Here is a 19614-nt window from a genome sequence, read left to right on the forward strand (position 1 = left end):
TATCCATATGCTGTCCGTAATGTCTATACATTAGTTATTAGATAATCAAAAACAAACATAATATGACTTTAGTTTTTGGTGTTTTTATGAATTGTGCACAGAGTGAAGTATATTTTTTTTTACTGTAAGCTATTTACACACTCCTGATAAAGCAACACTCTAGTTACAGTATATTTCCTTTGTAGTTACAGTATATTTCCTTTGTAGTTACAGTATATTTCTCTGAAACAGATAAACCGCAGATCAGGAAAACATGTCAAGGCCAGTGTGAGAGAAAATAAGCACTGGTTATACAAGCACCACCAACTAGTTGTATGTAAAGAAAATAAAATATAAAGTAATGGTGACTATAACTGTTGATTGAGGCCCCTGGCATTTTCCTCCCATCTTGAGTACAGTAGATATTTCTCAGGTACAGCGTTGTTGTTTGCAACTAGTACACACACAGTCATCACAACTCAGCAGAAATGAATAGGCACTCCAAGTAGGTATACGACGGATTATTTATTTCAAACCATTCTAAATCAGGAGTCCAACACATCTTAAACATAAACACTATGAACACTGAATTAATATGTCTGTCTATAACATGTCTATGATCTATAGTTACATACAGTATATCCATACATTTATAGTTTATAATCACTGTAAATGTTAGTTTTCTTTTTTTGCATAATATTGACAGTGAGATGTTCCTTCCACTAGATCAAATGGTGCAATCGCAGATGTCCACTCCAGATATTGATTTTATAGTGGTCTTTGGTAAAACAAAAGCTAACTCTGACAAACTGTTGCGCCATTCACTTGTTATTTAGCAAATACTACTTTATCTCTCGGTTCGCAACGGGGCCATACACAAGGTAAGGTTGCAGCTAACATTATTCAGTGTTTCCCTTTGGGTAAGAATATTGAGCACAACTTTCATGAACTACACTCTTAGAAAAAAAAAGTGCTATTTAGAACCTAAAAGGATTCTTTGGCTGTTCTCATAGGAGAACCCTTTGAAGAACCCTTTTTGGTTCTGGGTAGAACTCTTTTGGGTTCCATTTAGAACCCTTTGCACAGAGGGTTGTGCATGGAACCTAAAAGGGTTCTACCTGGAACCAAAAACATATATTTAATGTATGCCTACTTGAAACACAGGGTAGTGTTGTCCCATATTTTCATATTCTTAGAAAGGAAATGTCCTAGAGTAAGTAGAACCATACAGGGTTCTTCGGTTTATCCCCATAGGGGAACCCTTTTTGGTGCTGGGTAGAACCGTTTGCAGAGGGGTTATATTTACAACCCTCTATGTAGGGTTCTTCAAAGAACCCCCTGTATATGGTTCGGCCTAGAACCCTCTATGAAGGGTTCTACTATGAACCATGTTATCATCTAAAGATTCTTCCTAGAACCGTCTATGAAGGGTTCTACCGAGAACCCTTTTATCTTTGGAGGGTTATTCAATGAACGGTTCCACCAGCCTTATTAGCCTTTAAAATCTAATTATTTATGACAATACATTACATATATCATAAGGCCTTTCTTTGAGAGCCTAGTTACAGTGAGGGAAAACAATATTTGATCCCCTGCTGATTTTGTACGTTTGCCCACTGACAAAGAAATGATCAGTCTATAATTTTAATGGTAGGTTTATTTGAACAGTGAGAGACAGAATAACAACAAAAAAATCCAGAAAAACGCATGTCAAAAATGTTATAAATTGATTTGCATTTTAATGAGGGAAATAAGTATTTGACCCCCTCTCAATCAGAAAGATTTCTGGCTCCCAGGTGTCTTTTATACAGGTAACAAGCTGAGATTAGAAGCACACTCTTAAAGGGAGTGCTCCTAATCTCAACGTGTTACCTGTATAAAAGACACCTGTCAACAGAAGCAATCAAACAATCAGATTCCAAACTCTCCACCATGGCCAAGACCAAAGAGCTCTCCAAGGATGTCAGGGACAAGATTGTAGACCTACACAAGGCTGGAATGGGCTACAAGACCATCGCCAAGCAGCTTGGTGAGAAGGTGACAACAGTTGGTGCGATTATTCGCAAATGGAAGAAACACAAAATAACTGTCAATCTCCCTCGACCTGGGGCTCCATGCAAGATCTCACCTCGTGGAGTTGCAATGATCATGAGAACGGTGAGGAATCAGCCCAGAACTACACAGGAGGATCTTGTCAATGATCTCAAGGCAGCTGGGACCATAGTCACCAAGAAAACAATTGGTAACACATTACGCCGTGAAGGACTGAAATCCTGCAGCGCCCGCAAGGTCCCCCTGCTCAAGAAAGCACATATACATGCCCGTCTGAAGTTTGCCAATGAACATCTGAATGATTCATAGGAGTATCCCGAGTGGTGCAGTGGTCTAAGGAACTGCATCGCAGTGCTAGCTGTGCCACTAGAGATCCTGGTTTGCAATCCAGGCTCTGTCGTAGCTGGCCGCGACCGGGAGACCCATGGGGCGGCGCCCAGTGTTGTCCAGGGTAGGGCAGGGAATGGCCGGCAGGGATGTAGCTCAGTTGGTAGAGCAGGGTGTTTGCAACGCCAGGGTTGTGGGTTTGATTCCCACGGGGCACCAGTATGAAAAAATAAAAAAATTATGTATGCACTCACTAACTGTAAGTCGCTCTGGATAAGAGTGTCTGCTAAATGACTAAAATGAAAAAAATTTGACCTGGGTGAAAGTGTTGTGGTCAGATGAGACCAAAATGGAGCGCTTTGGCATCAACTCAACTTGCTGTGTTTGGAGGAGGAAGAATGCTGCCTATGACCCCAAGAACACCATCCCCACCGTCAAACATGGAGGTGGAAACCTTATGCTTTGAGGGTGTTTTTCTGCTAAGGGGACAGGACAACTTCACCGCATCAAAGGGACGATGGACGGGGCCATGTACCGTCAAATCTTGGGTGAGAACCTCCTTCCCTCAGCCAGGGCATTGAAAATGGGTCGTGGATGGGTATTCCAGCATGATAATGACCCAAAACACACGGCCAAGGCAACAAAGGAGTGGCTCAAGAAGAAGCACATTAAGGTCCTGGAGTGGCCTAGCCAGTCTCCAGACCTTAATCCCATAGAAAATCTGTGGAGTGAGCTGAAGTTCAAGTTGCCAAACGCCAGCCTCGAAACCTTAATGACTTGGAGAAGATCTGCAAAGAGGAGTGGGACAAAATATCTCCTGAGATGTGTGCAAACCTGGTGGCCAACTGCAAGAAACGTCTGACCTCTGTGATTGCCAACAAGGGTTTTGCCATCAAGTACTAAGTCATGTTTTGCAGAGGGGTCAAATACTTATTTCACTCATTAAAATCCAAATCAATTTATAACATTTTTTACATGCGTTTTTCTGGATTTTTTTGTTGTTATTCTGTCTCTCACTGTTCAAATAAACCTACCATTAAAATTATAGACTGATCATTTCTTTGTCAGTGGGCAAACGTACAAAATCAGCAGGGGATCAAATACTTTTTTCCCTCACTGTATATGGTTCTATGTAGAACCCTTCTTGCCTTCCAAAGAATCATCAAATAAATCCCTTTCTTCCAGAAACGGTTCTTAGGATGTTAAAGGTGCTATGTAGAACCCTTCCAAAAAGGGTTCTTCTGATCAAAATGGTTCTTGTTAGAACCCTATCCCTCTGCAAAGAACCCTTTTTTCTAAAAGTGTACTTCAGGAAAGTAGGCCTTAGTATGCCAGAGGTATTTTTCACTCTTCTATTTTGGGAGGAAAACTCTGCAGGTTACTTCATCGTGAGAAAGACTTGATACCACACACCTGCTTTTACACTGCCCATGGACATGTAGATAAACACATGTTGATTCTTTAAAGAAACCTAACACGCCCTGTCATTGGCCAGCGTGTGAATGGTCAGAGTACTACGCTCTGTATATATACTGGGTGTCAACCCTCCAGTTAGTTGTCTGTGTTTTCTGTCTCGATCAGGGAGACAACATGATGAAGTATCTAGTTCTGTTGGCCCTCCTGGGGCTGAGTCAGTCTTACCACAACCCCCACAACAAGCATGGCAGGCAGGCCATCGTCCACCTGTTTGAGTGGAAGTGGAGCGACATCGCGGCTGAGTGTGAGAGGTTCCTGGCTCCCAAAGGATACGCTGGGGTTCAGGTATGTACTGTAGGAGTATGGAGAAAGACAGGAGTTTTTCCTGTTTAGGTCAACTGGTCAAGAAAGACTCCAAGCCCAGGGTATTTGAGATTCTTCAAATAGCCACCCTTGATGACAGCTTTTCACACTCTTGGCATTCTCTCAACCAGCTTCACCTGGAATGCTTTTCCAACAGTTGAAGGAGTTCCCACATATGCTGAGCACTTGTTGGCTGCTTTTCCTTCACTCTGCGGTCCGACTCATCCCAAACCATCTCAATTGGGTTGAGGTCGGGGGATTGTGGAGGCCAGGTCATCTGATGCAGCACTCCATTACTCTCCTTCTTGGTAAAATAGCCCTTACACAGCCTGGAGGTGTGTTGGGTCATTGTCCTGTTGAAAAACAAATGATAGTCCCAATCATCGCAAACCAGATGGGATGGCAAATCGCTGCAGAATGCTGTGGTAGCCATGCTGGTTATGTGTGCCTTGAATTCTAAATAAATCACAGACGGTGTCACCAGCAAAGCATCCCCACACCATAACACCTCCTCCTCCATGCTTTACAGTGGGAACTACACATGCAAAGATCATCCATTCACCCACACCGCGTCTCACAAAGACACAGCGGTTGGAACCAAAAATCTCCAATTTGGACTCCAGACCAAAGGACAAATTTCCACCGGTCTAATGTCCATTGCTCGTGTTTCTTGGCCCAAGCAGGTCTCTTCTTATTATTGGTGTCCTTTAGTAGTGGTTTCTTTGCAGCAATGTGACCATGAAGGCCTGATTCACACAGTCCCCTCTGAACAGTTGATGTTTAGATGTGTCTACGACTTGAACTCTGTGAAGCATTTATTTGCATTTGGGCTGCAATTTCAGAGGCTGGTAACTTTAATGAACTTATCCCCTGCAGCAGAGGTAACTCTGGGGCTTCCATTCCTGTGGCGGTCCTCACGCGAGCCTGTTTCATCATAGCGCTTGATGGTTTTTGCGACTGCACTTTAAGAAACTTTCAAAGTAATTGAAATGTTCCATATTGACTGACCTTCATGTCTTAAAGTAATGATGGACTGTCGTTTCTCTTTGCTTATTTGAGCTGTTCTTGCCATAATATGAACTTGGTATTTTACCAAATAGGGCTATCTTCTGAATACCCCCCCTACCTTGTCACAACACCACTGATTGGCTCAAACGCATTAAGAAGGAAAGAAATTCCACAAATTAACTTTTAAGAAGGCACACCTGTTAACTTCTATGGGATCGGTGTCCCGTATACAGGACAGTTGAGCTAACTTGCGCTAATGTGATTAGCATGACTGTTGTAAGTAACAGCAAACTTTCCAGGACATAGACATGTCTTATATGGGAAGAAAGCTTAAATTATTGTTAATCTAACTGCACTGTCCAATTTACAGTAGCTATTACAGTGAAAAAAGACCATGCTATTGTTTGAGGAGAGTGCACAACAACAAAATCACAGCAACTGGTTTGATACATTCACCTCTGATGGTAAATAATGTACTTACATTCAGTAATCTTGCTCTGATTTGTCATCCTAAGGGTCCCAGAGATAACATGTAGCATAGTTTTGTTTGATAAAATCAGTTGTTATATTCAAATGTAGGAACTGGGTGTCTACAGTTTGAACCCCTGCTGTCTCTGGCTCCACACCCACCCCGCCCGGCCATCTAGATGTGTGAAAGTTAGTGTATAAGCTAATGATCCATCATGTATGACATTCCTGGGAGTGTGTAAGCTTACATTTTGTATTACCATATCATTTTTGTATGTTCTCTATATTTATGTACTTGAAAATGTATCAATTGACCAATTCTGCACAGTGGGCAGACTTGATACGAAATAGTCCAGTGTTGCGATACTTCACTGGATCAATCTGAAACTTTTCACACACACACTTCTGCCATCTAGTGGCCAAAATCTAAAATAGCTTATAAACTGCAATATTATGTTGTGGCCTTTCTCTTGCATTTAAAAGATGAGGGAACACTATTTAGATTACAACATGATTCCATATGTGTTATTTCATAGCTTTGATGTCTTCACAATTATTCGACAATGTAGAAAATAGTAAAAATAAAGAAAAACCCTTAAATTAGTAGGTTGTCTAAAACGTTTGACCGGTGGTGTGTATATATATATATATATATATACAGTTGAAGTCTGAAATAAATCATTCTCTCTACTATTATTCTGACATTTCACATTCTTAAAATAAAGTGGTGATCCTAACTGACCTAAGACGGGGAATTTTTACTAGGATTAAATGTCAGGAATTGTGAAAAACTGAGTTTAAATGTATTTGGCTATGGTGTATGTAAACTTCCGATTTTTCAACTGTATACTGTTTAGAGAGCAATAGATACAGATACAGATATATATATAGAGTAATAGATACCGAGTGCACGTTTTCATTTTATTTTTTAAAGATATGGTTGAAATGGGCATGGTCTAATTCACTCAACAGCCAAAAACACATATCTACGTTTAGCTATCTTAACTGTTGTTTTTTATGTTTGCTGGCCATTGATTCTGCTTCATGGTGTACCCCTCTGTGGTGTTGTTTGAGTAAGACATTTACCCATGCAGTTGTCTCTTTCTCTTAGATCTCCCCTCCTCAAGAGAGCATTTTGTTGACCAGCCCGTGGAGACCTTGGTGGGAGCGGTACCAGCCAATCAGCTACAACCTGTGTTCCCGATCAGGAAATGAGAATGAGCTCAGAGACATGATTACCAGATGCAACAACGTTGGGGTAAAGAAAAAACAAACCAACCAACACACATGATCATGAACTATGAATTATGCATATAATAGAAGACCATTACTAGTAGATAAGTAGGCTACTTTTTGGAGTCAGAATTGTCTCCTGCTCTCCTTCCACACAAACACACACAGAAAAAATTTAAATCATCATCCAACCAAGTATAACTGATGATCTAACAACTCTTAGCGAAAATATAATCCGAAAAATTATTCCTCCAGACTTATGTCCTGTTCTGCTTCTTTTTTTTTTGTGAAGACACTAACCCTCTCCTAATAATCCCAGGTTAACATCTACGTTGATGCCATCATCAACCACATGTGTGGAGCCGGAGGCGGAGAGGGAACCCACTCTACCTGTGGAACCTACTTCAGCGCCGACAGGAAGGACTTCCCCTCCATCCCCTACAGTAGCTTTGATTTCAACGAAGGCAAGTGCAGAACCGGCAGCGGAGACATCGAGAACTACAATGACATCTACCAGGTACGAGTCGAGTAGACACTACATATTTATTGCCGGTCTTCATTTATTTTTTACGCAATTACACAAAAAGTATGGTTCTCTTTCTGTGGAGATGTTGATTATGGCCATAGGTCTGGTGGTCTTAAGACCACTTTAAGGAGTATAACATATATATCTTTAACATATCTAATATATATACATACAGTTCCTTGCAAAAGTATTCATCCCCCTTGTTGTTTTTCCTATTTTGTCGCATTACAATCTGTAATTTAAATTGATTTTTATTTGGATTTCATGCAATGGACATACACAAAATAGTCCAAATTAGTGAAGTTAGTTTTAAAAAATTCTAAAAAATAAATAACGGAAAAGTGATGCGTGCATATGTATTCACCCCCTTTGCAATGAAGCCCCTAAATAAGATCTGGTGCAACCAATTACCTTCAGAAGTCACATAATTAGTAAATAAAGTCCACCTGTGTGCAATCTAAATGTCACATGATCTGTCACATGATCTCAGTATATATACACCTGGGTTATATAAAAAAAGATCTGATACTTAGAACATCCCACGGACCACCGTTAAAGACATTATAAAAAAATTGAAAGAATATGGCACCACAAACCTGCCAAAAGAGGGCCGCCCACCAAAACTCACAGACCAGGCAAGGAGGGCATTAATCAGAGAGGCAACAAAGAGACCAAAGATAACCCTGAAGGAGCTGCAAAGCTCCACAGCGGAGATTGGAGTATCTGTCCATAGGAACACTTTAAGCCATACACTCCACGGAGCTGGGCTTTACGGAAGAGTGGCCAGAAAAAAAGCCATTGCTTAAAGAAAAAAATAAGTGTACGCCAAAAGGCATGTGGGAGACTCCCCAAACATATGGAAGTCAAGTAAAACACTATGTCTGGCGCAAACCCAACACCTCTCATCACCCCGAGAACACCATCCACACAGTGAAGCATGGTGGTGGCAGCATCATACTGTGGGGATGTTTTACGTCGGCAGGGACTGGGAAACTGGTCAGAATTGAAGGAATGATGGATGGCCGGAAATTCTTGAGGGAAACCTGTTTCAGTCTTCCAGAGATTTGAGACTGGGACGGAGGTTCACCTTCCAGCAGGGCAATGACCCTAAGCATACTGCTAAAGCAACACTCAAGTGGTTTAAGGGGAAACATTTAAATGTCTTGGAATGGCCTAGTCAATGCCCAGACCTCAATCCAATTGAGAATCTGTGGTATGACTTAAAGATTGCTGTACACCAGCGGAACCCATCCAACTTGAAGGAGCTGGAGCAGTTTTGCCTTGAAGAATGGGCAAAAATCCCAGTGGCTAGATGTGCTAAGCTTATAGAGACATACCCCAAGAGATTTGCAGCTGTAATTGCTGCAAAAGGTGGCTCTACAAAGTATTGACTGAATAGTTATGCACGCTCAAGTTTTCTGTATTTTTGTCTTATTTCTTGTTTGTTTCACAATAAAAAATATTTTGCATGTTGTGTAAATCAAATGATACAAACCCCCCCAAAAATCTATTTTAATTCCAGGTTGTAAGGCAACAAAATAGGAAAAATGCCAAGAGGGGTGAATACTTCCGCAAGCCACTGTATATATAAAATTGGGAAACAAACTTTTTAAACGTCTAATATAATTCAAGTTTGCAGTTTACTTTGTGTTTCAGTTGTATGATGTGGGATACAATACAACATGTATTATTGTGATACTTTCACACTCTTTCAAGTTGTAAACGGACAAATTACTGTAATTAGCTTAAACACAACTTAATGTTTCCATCCCCAAGGTGCGTGATTGTAATCTGGTGAGTCTGCTGGATCTTGCCCTGGAGAAGGACTACGTCAGAGGAAAGGTGGCCGACTTCATGAACAAGCTGATCGACATGGGAGTGGCTGGGTTCAGAGTGGACGCCTGTAAACACATGTGGCCCGGCGACCTTAATGCCATCTACGGACGTCTCCACAACCTCAACACCCGCTGGTTCAACGAGGGATCCAGACCCTTCATGTTCCAGGAGGTAATACAATAATATACTAGAAAATTATACTACTTGGTCCCCCCACACATAATATAATTGCTTTGAGCATCTGGAAAAGTGCTATATAGGCCCGATATCCAATCAATTTTGTTCCATAATATGTAGACATAACATCAATCATCCCTTTACTCAGTCTTGGCATCTCCATTTGTAAAGGTGTATCTTCAACAGCGCTAACTTTTCTTTATTGCTTCCCTCTAGGTTATCGACATGGGTGGTGAGGCCATCAAGTCCTCGGAGTACTTCCACCTGGGCAGAGTCACTGAGTTCAAATATGGAGCCAAAATTGGAGGCATCTTCCGCAAGTGGAACGGCGAAAAGCTGTCTTACACCAAGTGAGATATGATTACATTAATTAACATTGTACATTTCCATTTTAGTCATTTAGCAGACACTCTTATCCGACTAACAACAACTAATTAAAAATGGACTCCAGCTAATTCTGAACTTTTCCTGTTGAAAAACTATATCTGATGTATAAATACAGTAATGTACACACACTTAAGAGGGAAAAAAAATCAACTTAAAGGAGTAGGCCATTCAGAGTTGGGCTGATGGTCTAATGGTCTGATGTGATGTCATCGGCCTCGCCCCTTCCTTGAAGAGAGAAAAAAGCCCCCCCTTTTACAATGTCGTGAGGATACCTGGACCACCTATTTTATTTTATTTTTTATTTTTCACCTTTTGTTCAGTAAATCAGGTGTTAAATGAGTTGAAAAGGTGACTGGAGTGCCACTTTAACTAATTACAAACTCATATAATATATAATTAAGTACAATTACAAACTCAATCTTTTATCAACACTTGTCATCATTGTGTTTGTGCATGTGGATATTTCAAAGATACAGTTGATCTACTGTATGTGTATTTATAAGTAGACAAATTGTGTGAATTTGTCAAGCTCATTTTTCCTAAATCCTTTCGATGTGTGTATCCCAGGAACTGGGGTGAGGGCTGGGGCTTCATGCCCGACGGCAACGCTCTTGTGTTTATTGATAACCATGACAACCAGAGAGGTCATGGAGGAGGTGGAAACGCCATAGTCACCTTTTGGGATGCCAGGTACCCTCTCACTACACCTCTCTCTTACATTCAATCTTTTTACAACGTACTTTCACTGCACTCATTTACCAATATCCATATTTTTTTTACAACATACAGTACAGTACATGCACTACAATTCCTTCCTTTTAAAATTCTTCCAGTACCGTAAACACCGATCCCCCAATGACATGATTAACAGAAAAATAACCATTATGACAACAACCATTATATGACGATTCATCGATATTGATTACAGGATTTACAAGATGGCCGTTGCCTACATGCTTGCCCATCCCTATGGGGTGGCCCGTGTGATGTCCTCCTTCCGCTGGAACCGTACTGATGACTGGCAGGGCCCTCCCAGCCACGAAGATGGATCCACCAAGGACGTCCCCATCAACGCTGACAGCACCTGTGGAGACGGATGGGTGTGTGAGCACAGGTGGCGCCAGATCACGTAAGTCCTACAGCACCAAAGGGAGGTATTGGTTTACATCACAGGATGTGGACCGGCTTGTGGTTTCTCAAAATACCAATTAGTGGAAATGCAGCCATAGTGCAGCTGATTATACGTTTACAGTGCATTGGGAAAGTATTCAGACCCCTTGACATTTTCCACAATTTGTTACGTTACAGTCTTATTCTGAAATGTATTAAATAAAAAAATTTCCTCATCAATCTATAGACAATAACCCATAATTACAAAGTGAAAACAGGTTTTTAGAAATTGTAGCAAATGTATAAAAAATTCAAAACAGAAATACCTTATTTAAATGAGACTATATATATATATGCAATAAAATAACAATAACGAGGCTATATACATGGGGTACTGGTACAGAGTCAATGTGCGGGGGCACAGGTTAGTCGAGGTATTATGTACATGTAGGTAGAGTTAAAGTGACTATGCATAGATAATAAACAGAGAGTAGCAGCAACGTAAAAGAGGGGGTGGGTTGGGGGGGTATCCATTTGGTTAGTCCGGGTAGCCATGATTAGCTGTTCAGGAGTCTTTTGGCTTGGGGGTAGAAGCTGTTAAGAAGTATTTTGGACCTAGACTTGGAGCTCCGGTACCGCTTGCCTTGTGGTAGCAGAGAGAACAGTATGACTAGGGTGACTGGAGTCTTTGACAATTTATAGGCCCTTACTTTGACACTGCCTGGTATAGAGGTCCTGGATGGCAGGAAGCTTGGCCCCAGTGATGTACTGGGCCGTACGCACTACCCTCTGTAGTGCCTTGCGGTCGGAGGCCGAGCAGTTGCCATACCAGGCAGTGATGCAACCAGTCGGGATGCTCTCGATGGTGAAGCTGTATAACTTTTTGAGGATCTGAGGACCCATGCCAAATCTTTTCAGTCTCATTTACAATTTACGTTTACGTCATTTAGCAGACGCTCTTATCCAGAGCGACTTACAAATAGGTGCATTCACCTTATAGCCAGTGGGATAACCACTTTACAATGTTTTTTTTTCTTCTATTTTTATGTATATATATATTTTTTTATTATTTATTTATTTATTTATTTATTTTTTGGGGGGGTGGGTTGGCGTAAGGGGGGTAGAATGATTACTTTATCCTATCCCAGGTATTCCTTAAAGAGGTGGGGTTTCAAATGTCTCCGGAATGTGGTGAGTGACTCCGCTGTCCTGGCGTCGTGAGGGAGCTTGTTCCACCATTGGGGTGCCAGGGCAGCGAACAGTTTTGACTGGGCTGAGCGGGAACTATGCTTCCGCAGAAGTAGGGGGGCCATCAGGCCAGAAGTGGATGAACGCAGTGCCCTCGTTTGGGAGTAGGGACTGATCAGAGCCTGAAGGTACGGAGGTGCCGTTCCCCTCACAGCTCCGTAGGCAAGCACCATGGTCTTGTAGCAGATGCGAGCTTCAACTGGAAGCCAGTGGAGTGTGCGGAGGAGCGGGGTGACGTGAGAGAACTTGGGAAGGTTGAACACCAGACGGGCTGCGGCATTCTGGATGAGTTGTAGGGATTTAATGGCACAGGCAGGGAGCCCAGCCAACAGCGAGTTGCAGTAATCCAGACGGGAGATGACAAGTGCCTGGATTAGGACCTGTGCCGCTTCCTGTGTAAGGCAGGGTCGTACTCTCCGAATGTTGTAGAGCATGAACCTACAGGATCGGGTCACCGCCTTGATGTTAGCGGAGAACGACAGGGTGTTGTCCAGGGTCACGCCAAGGCTCTTCGCACTCTGGGAGGAGGACACAACGGTTTGGAGGACACAATTCCTGAGGGGGAATAGGCTTTGTCGAGCCCTCTTCACGACTGTCTTGGTGTGTTTGGACCATGAAAGTTTGTTGGTGATGTGGACACCAAGGAAATTGAAGCTCTCAACCTGCTCCACTACAGCCCCGTCGATGAGAATTGTCTTGATCACTGTCACGTTCATTTAAGGACGGGTCAGACCAAGGCACAGCGTGATATGCGTGCATGTTTATTAAACTTTAAACACACGACAAAACAACAAAGGAAACGAAACGTGAAGTCCAAGGTAGAACACACAACATACCTTACAAGGAACAAGATCCCACAACTAGACAGTGCCAATAGGCTGCCTAAGTATGGTCCCCAATCAGAGACAACGAGCGACAGCTGCCTCTGATTGGGAACCACACCGGCCAACATAGAACTATACATACTAGATCACAAACATAGAAAATACAACAAGGAATATACACACCCTGACTCAACATATAAGCGTCCCCTGAGTCAGGGCGTGACAATCACGTTGAGGGAGAGGTTGTTATCCTGGCACCACATGACGAGATCTCTGACCTCCTCCCTATAGGCTGTCTCATCGTTGTCGGTGATCAGGCCTACCACTGTTGTGTCGTCGGCAAACTTAATGATGGTGTTGGAGTTATGCCTGGCCATGCAGTCATGGGTGAACAGGGAGTACAGGAGGGGACAGAGCACGTACCCCTGAGGGGCCCCCGTGTTGAGGATCAGCATTGCAGATGTGTTGTTACATACCCTTAACACTTGGGGGCAGCTCATCAGAAAGTCCAGGGTCCAGTTGCAGAGGGAGGTGTTTAGTCCCAGGGTCCTCAGCTTAGTGATGAGCTTTGAGGGCACTATGGTTTTGAACACTGCGCTCTAGTCAATGAATAGCATTCTCACGTAGGTGTTCCTTTTATCCAGGTGGGAAAGGGCAGTGTGGAGTGCAATAGAGATTGCATCATCTGGGGATCTGTTGGGGTGGTATGCAAATTGGAGTGGGTCTAGGGTTTCTGGGAAATGGTGTTGATGTGAGCCATGACCAGCCTTTCAAAGCACTTCATGGCTACAGACATGAGGGCTATGGGTCTGTAGTCATTTAGGCAGGTTATCTTAGAATCCTTGGGCACGGGGACTATGGTGGTCTGCTTGAAACATGTTGGTATTACAGACTCAGTCAGGGACAGGTTGAAAATATTCTTGAAGACACTTGCCAGTTGGTCAGCACATGCTCGGAGTACACATCCTGGTAATCCGTCTGGCCCTGCGGCCTTGTGAATAGGTCTGTTTAAAGGTCTTCCTGACATCGGCTACGGAGAGCGTGATCACACAGTCGTCCGGAACAGCAGGTGTGCCAAGCTTGTAGCGTCATACCCAAGAAGACTCAATGCTGTAATCGCTGACAAAGCTGCTTCAACAAAGTACTGAGTAAAGGGTCTGCATACTTACGTAGATTATTTTTTATAAATTTGCACACATTTTCTAAAAACGTATTTTCACTTTGTCATTATGGGGTATTATTAGTATTGTGTGTTGATTGATGAGGGGGAAAATTTATTTAATCAATTTTAGAAAAAGTCTGTAACTTAAGAAAATGTGGAAAAAGTAAAAGGGTCTGAATAGTATGTGGACACCTACTCGTCAAGCATCTCATTTCAAAATCATGGGCATTAATACGGAGTTGGTCCCCCCTTTGCTGCTATGACAGCCTCCACTCTACTGGGAAGGTTTTCCACTAGATGTTGGAACATTGCTGCGGGGGATTTGCTTCCATTCAGCCACAAGAGCATTAGTGAAGTTGGGCACTGATGTTGGCCGATTAGGCCTGGCTCGCAGTCGGCATTCCAATTCATCCCAAAGGTGTTCGATGGGGTTGAGGTCAGGGCTCTGTGCAGACCAGTCAAGTTCTTCCACACTGATCTCGGCAAATCATTTCTGTATGGACCTCGCTTTGTGCACGGGGGCATTGTCATGCTGAAACAGGAAAGGGCCTTACCTACACTGTTGCCACAATGTTGGAAGTACAGAATTGCCTAGAATGTCATTGTATGCTGTGGCGTTAAGATTTCCCTTCACTAGAACTTAGAGGCCAAGCCCGAACAATGAAAAACAGCCCCAGACCATTATTCCTCCTCCACCAAACTTTACAGTTGGCACTATGCATTCGGGCAGGTAGCATTCTCCTGTTATCCGCCAAATCTAGATTTGTCCGTCGGACTGCCAGATGGTGAAGCGTGATCCATCACTCCAGAGAACGTGTTTCCACTGCTCCAGAGTCCAATGGCGGCGAGCTTTACACCACTCCAGCTGACGCTTGGCATTGTGCATGGTGATCTTAGGCTTTTGTGCAGCTGCTCGGCCATCAAAACCCATTTCATGAAGCTCCCGACGAACAGTTATTGTGCTGACGTTGCTTCCAGAGGCAGTTTGGAACTCGGTAGTGACTGTTGCAACCGAGGACAGACAATTTTTATGCGCTTCAGCACTCAGCGGTCCCGTTCTGTGAGCTTGTGTGGCCTACCACTTCACGGCTGAGCCGTTGTTGCTCCTAGACGTTTCCACTTCACAATAACAGCACTTACAGTTGACCGGGGCAGCTCTAGCAGGGCAGACATTTGACGAACTGACTTGTTGGAAAGGTGGCATTCAATGACAGTGCCACATTAAAAGTCACTGAGCTCTTCAGTACAGGCCATTCTAATGCCAATGTTTGTCTTTGGAGATTGCATGACTGTCTTCTCTATTTTATTCACCTGCCAGCAACGGGTGTGGCTGAAATAGCCGAATCCACTAATTTGAAGGGGTATCCACATACTTATGGCCAAGGAGTGTATCATAGACCAATTTAAATAAAATACATTGAATTCACTGTTCATTCCACTCACCATAGTTACTGTGGAAGATTTTGTTCTGCAGTCAAACGATGAGAGTTAATTCCTTCTTTGTCTTCCGTCTGTGTAGGAACATGGCTACCTTCCGTAACGTGGTAAACGGACAGCCCCATTCCAACTGGTGGGATAACGGCAACAACCAGGTGGCCTTTGGACGCGGCAACCGCGGCTTCATCGTCTTCAACAACGACGACTGGTGAGGACTATACTGCAACACCTTGGATGATTGGTTGGCTGAGTGGTTGGTTGATTGGTTGGCTGAGTGGTTGGTTGATTGGTTGGCTGAGTGGTTGGATGATTGGTTGGCTGACTGGTTGGTTGATTGGTTGGCTGAGTGGTTGGTTGAGTGGTTGGCTGAGTGGTTGGTTGATAGGTTGGCTGAGTGGTTGGTTGACTGGTTGGCTGAGTGGTTGGTTGATTGGTTGGCTGAGTGGTTGGTTGATTGGTTGGCTGAGTGGTTGGTTGATTGGTTGGCTGACTGGTTGGTTGATTGGTTGGCTGAGTGGTTGGTTGATTGGTTGGCTGAGTGGTTGGTTGATTGGTTGGCTGACTGGTTGGTTGACTTGTTGGTTGATTGTTTGGCTGACTGGTTGGTTGATTGGTTGGCTGAGTGGTTGGTTGATTGGTTGGCTGAGTGGTTGGTTGATTGGTTGGCTGAGTGGTTGGTTGATTGGTTGGCTGACTGGTTGGTTGATTGGTTGGCTGAGTGGTTGGTTGATTGGTTGGCTGAGTGGTTGGTTGATTGGTTGGCTGAGTGGTTGGTTGATTGGTTGGCTGACTGGTTGGTTGACTTGTTGGTTGATTGTTTGGCTGACTGGTTGGTTGATTGGTTGGCTGAGTGGTTGGTTGATTGGTTGGCTGAGTGGTTGGTTGATTGGTTGGCTGAGTGGTTGGTTGATTGGTTGGCTGACTGGTTGGTTGATTGGTTGGCTGAGTGGTTGGTTGATTGGTTGGCTGAGTGGTTGGTTGATTGGTTGGCTGAGTGGTTGGTTGATTGGTTGGCTGACTGGTTGGTTGACTAGTTGGTTGATTGGTTGGCTGACTGGTTGGTAAGTTGATTGGTTGGTTGGTGGGTGGGTGGGTTGGTTGGTTGATTGGCTGAGTGATCGATCGATTGATTGATTGACTGACTGATTAGTTGGTTGACTGGTTGGTTGATTGATTGAATTCAGATAAATTTCACTCTCTACTTCCTGTGTTTCAACCAATCAGGCAACTGGACGTGACTCTGAACACTGGCATGCCCGGCGGCGTCTACTGTGATGTCATTTCCGGCCAGAAGGACGGAGGGCGCTGCACGGGGAAGACCATCAACGTCGAGGCCGATGGTGGCGCCCACTTCAAGATCAGCAACACCGACGAGGACCCCATGGTGGCCATCCATGCCGACTCCAAGCTGTAAACAAACAATATAAGCACAAACAAACAATAAAATTTACCAGTACTGCAAACTGAACTTCTGTGGTGGTTTGGTTTGGTTTTTTGCTGTGAAGGCTTGAGTTGATGGTCAATGCTGAATCTATTTCAGCTGATGTCCTTTAACATGCTTGGTGATTCAAAGGGAAGCAGGTTGACTTCATGATTTGAGACAGACGCAGAAGTATTTGAAGCTCTACACCTTCACTTTGACACTTCTAAGTTGACTTGGGCTAATGGATGGTCACATTGACATTAGGTTATCAGTACAGCGCTAAGAAGCTAACATAGTAATGGTCTCAAGGTGGCGTGCCTCAACACAACCGTTCCACTAATTATAATGATTGACGTACACAGACAAATTAAGCCAAGTAGGATCATTTCCCTTGTCAAAGTCGTCCTAACAATCTCGACTAATTAATGTTGTCCATTTGAATAGTAAATAAACATGCTGAAACTATACGTTTGATGTTCTACTGAGATTCCACTGTGATATAAATTGTAAATCTCAAATCTTTTACAAGTAAAACTGTAAAGCCTTCTGAGGGCACGTCTGTAGGTTCAACAAGTAGTTACGAGAACATTGAACTAGATCTGAGCAGTAATATCTGTAAAGACTGAATACTCCACATCACTGCTGGAGACTTTCCAGTGACTGACTCTCTACAGCAGGGGTGTCAAACTCATTTTAGCTCAGGGGCCACATGGAGGGAAATCTATTCCCAAGTGGGCCGGACCGGAAAAATCTTGGTATATATAACTTAAAAACAACAACTTCAGATTTTGTTTTTTGTTTTAATACGATCAACATACAACATAAAGCTGGAGCCTGAGGACAGTGTGTCCAAAATAGTACAAGCACAACATCACTATTAATCATAAAACACGTCAAGTTTATTTGAAAATTCTAAAGAAAAAGAACACACAAACACACAATGCCTCAGTGTTTAACAGAACTGTTTCACAGATCACAGAACTATATCAGGGTGTCATTTCTCAGGCAGAAATGTAGATAAAAATAATGAAATCCTGTTCCCCAAACAAGTGCAAGAACCACAGAGTCAAGAATAGGTTAAATATACAAATAAAATAAAATCAATTAAAAACAATAGCACATCAACATAAAAACATATAAACATAAATCTGAAAGCGTTGCTCAAACTCCCGTAACAGTCCCGTTATTTTATCTTTGAACTGTTTCATGTCTGCCACATGTTGGGTCGCGCACACATTTTTCAGACAGTGGAAGTGAGCTGCATCACCACCGGCAAGTTGCGTCTCCCACAATGACAGCTTCAACTTGAAAGAACGTATGCTGTCATAATACTGCGTGACAACTTTGTTGCGCCCTTGCAGCTGTTTGTTCAAGTTATTCAGGTGCTCTGTAACATCCACCATAAATGCAAGGTCCGGCATCCATTCTGCGGAATGAAATTCTAACACTGGTTTGCCCTTTTCTTCCATGAACTGTTCAATTTCTTCTCGTAAATCAAAGAAACGCCTCAGCACAGCACCTCGGCTTAACCATCTTACCTCAGTGTGGTATGGCAGGCCATAGATGTGGTCTTTCTCTCTGAGAAGGCTGTCAAACTGACGGTGATTCAGGCTTCTGGATCGGATGAAATTAACAGTTTGGATGACCACCTTCATGACGTTATCCATCTTTAATGACTTGCAACACAAAGCCTCCTGGTGCAAAATACAGTGAAAAGTCAAAAAATCACGTCCTCCATTTGCAGATTGCACTTTCTCTCTGAACTTTGTCACAACGCCTGTTTTTTTCCCGATCATTGAGGGCGCTCCATCTGTAGCCAGGCTGACAGCGCGGGACCAGTCCACTCCGACCCTGTCCAGCGCGCCGACGAGTGCGGTAAAAATATCAGCTGCTGTCGTTGTATCTGTCATCGGCACCAACTCCACGAACTCCTCGGTGACGGTCAATGTGTCATCAACTCCGCGGATGAAAAAATGGCCAGTTGTGCAACATCTGTAATGTCCGTGCTTTCATCAATTGCAACCGAAAACGCAATAAATGACTTTACTTTTTGCTTCAACTGGCTGTCCAAATCCACTGAAAGATCGGAAATCCTGTCTGCAACTGTGTTTCTTGTCAGGCTGATATTTGCAAAAGCCTGCCGCTTTTCAGGGCACACAATCTCCGCTGCCTTCATCATGCATGTTTTTACAAATTCACCCTCACTAAATGGTTTTGAAGCCATTGCGATTTCATTAGCAATGAGGTAGCTAGCTTTCACTGCAGCGTCACTGATGTCTCGGCTGTGAGTAAACACAGACTGCTGTTTCTTCAGACCCGCCAACAGTTCATTCACCTTCTCTCATCTCCGCTGTCCTTGAAAGTTGTCATATTTGTCGGCATGAAGACTCACATAGTGGCGACGAAGGTTATATTCTTTCAGCACTGCAACATGCTCTGAACACACCAAACATACAGCTTTCCCATTCAATTCCGTGATTAAATAGGATGACCATTTTTCTTGGAACACTCTGCACTCTGCGTCCACTTTTCTCTTTTTTGACAGAGACATATTGGGGCAATGAGGGTGCCAAAGCACATAATGTTAAAAGTAGAAGCCGTAATAAATATCGCGGGCAAAACAAAGTAGCTCATTGGC

At 43.2% G+C, this 19614-nt stretch overlaps 1 protein-coding gene across 1 annotated transcript; it reads left to right on the plus strand.

Moving 5' to 3' along the window:
• The first annotated feature begins 762 nt into the window (after nt 1–762).
• On the plus strand, nt 763–17021 carry LOC121580575 (alpha-amylase). Its single transcript, XM_041895526.1, has 10 exons — nt 763–860; nt 3940–4119; nt 6725–6871; nt 7166–7363; nt 9149–9379; nt 9602–9735; nt 10340–10462; nt 10701–10901; nt 15636–15761; nt 16778–17021. Exons 2-10 carry the CDS (start codon nt 3949–3951, stop codon nt 16965–16967), a joined length of 1521 nt encoding a protein of 506 aa, XP_041751460.1. The 5' UTR covers nt 763–860; nt 3940–3948; the 3' UTR covers nt 16968–17021.
• Nucleotides 17022–19614: the final 2593 nt, after the last annotated feature.

The sequence above is a fragment of the Coregonus clupeaformis genome, chromosome 37, assembly GCF_020615455.1.
Source record: "Coregonus clupeaformis isolate EN_2021a chromosome 37, ASM2061545v1, whole genome shotgun sequence".
Taxonomy (NCBI): Eukaryota; Metazoa; Chordata; class Actinopteri; order Salmoniformes; family Salmonidae; genus Coregonus; species Coregonus clupeaformis.

Excerpts from the sequence above, each read along its gene's own strand:
- LOC121580575 (XM_041895526.1), top strand. The coding sequence starts at position 3,949 with ATGATGAAGTATCTAGTTCTGTTGGCCCTCCTGGGGCTGAGTCAGTCT. Across the intron at positions 6,872-7,165 it reads CCAGATGCAACAACGTTGGG|GTTAACATCTACGTTGATGC; the intron begins GTAAAGAAAAAA and ends TAATAATCCCAG. Across the intron at positions 9,380-9,601 it reads GACCCTTCATGTTCCAGGAG|GTTATCGACATGGGTGGTGA; the intron begins GTAATACAATAA and ends GCTTCCCTCTAG.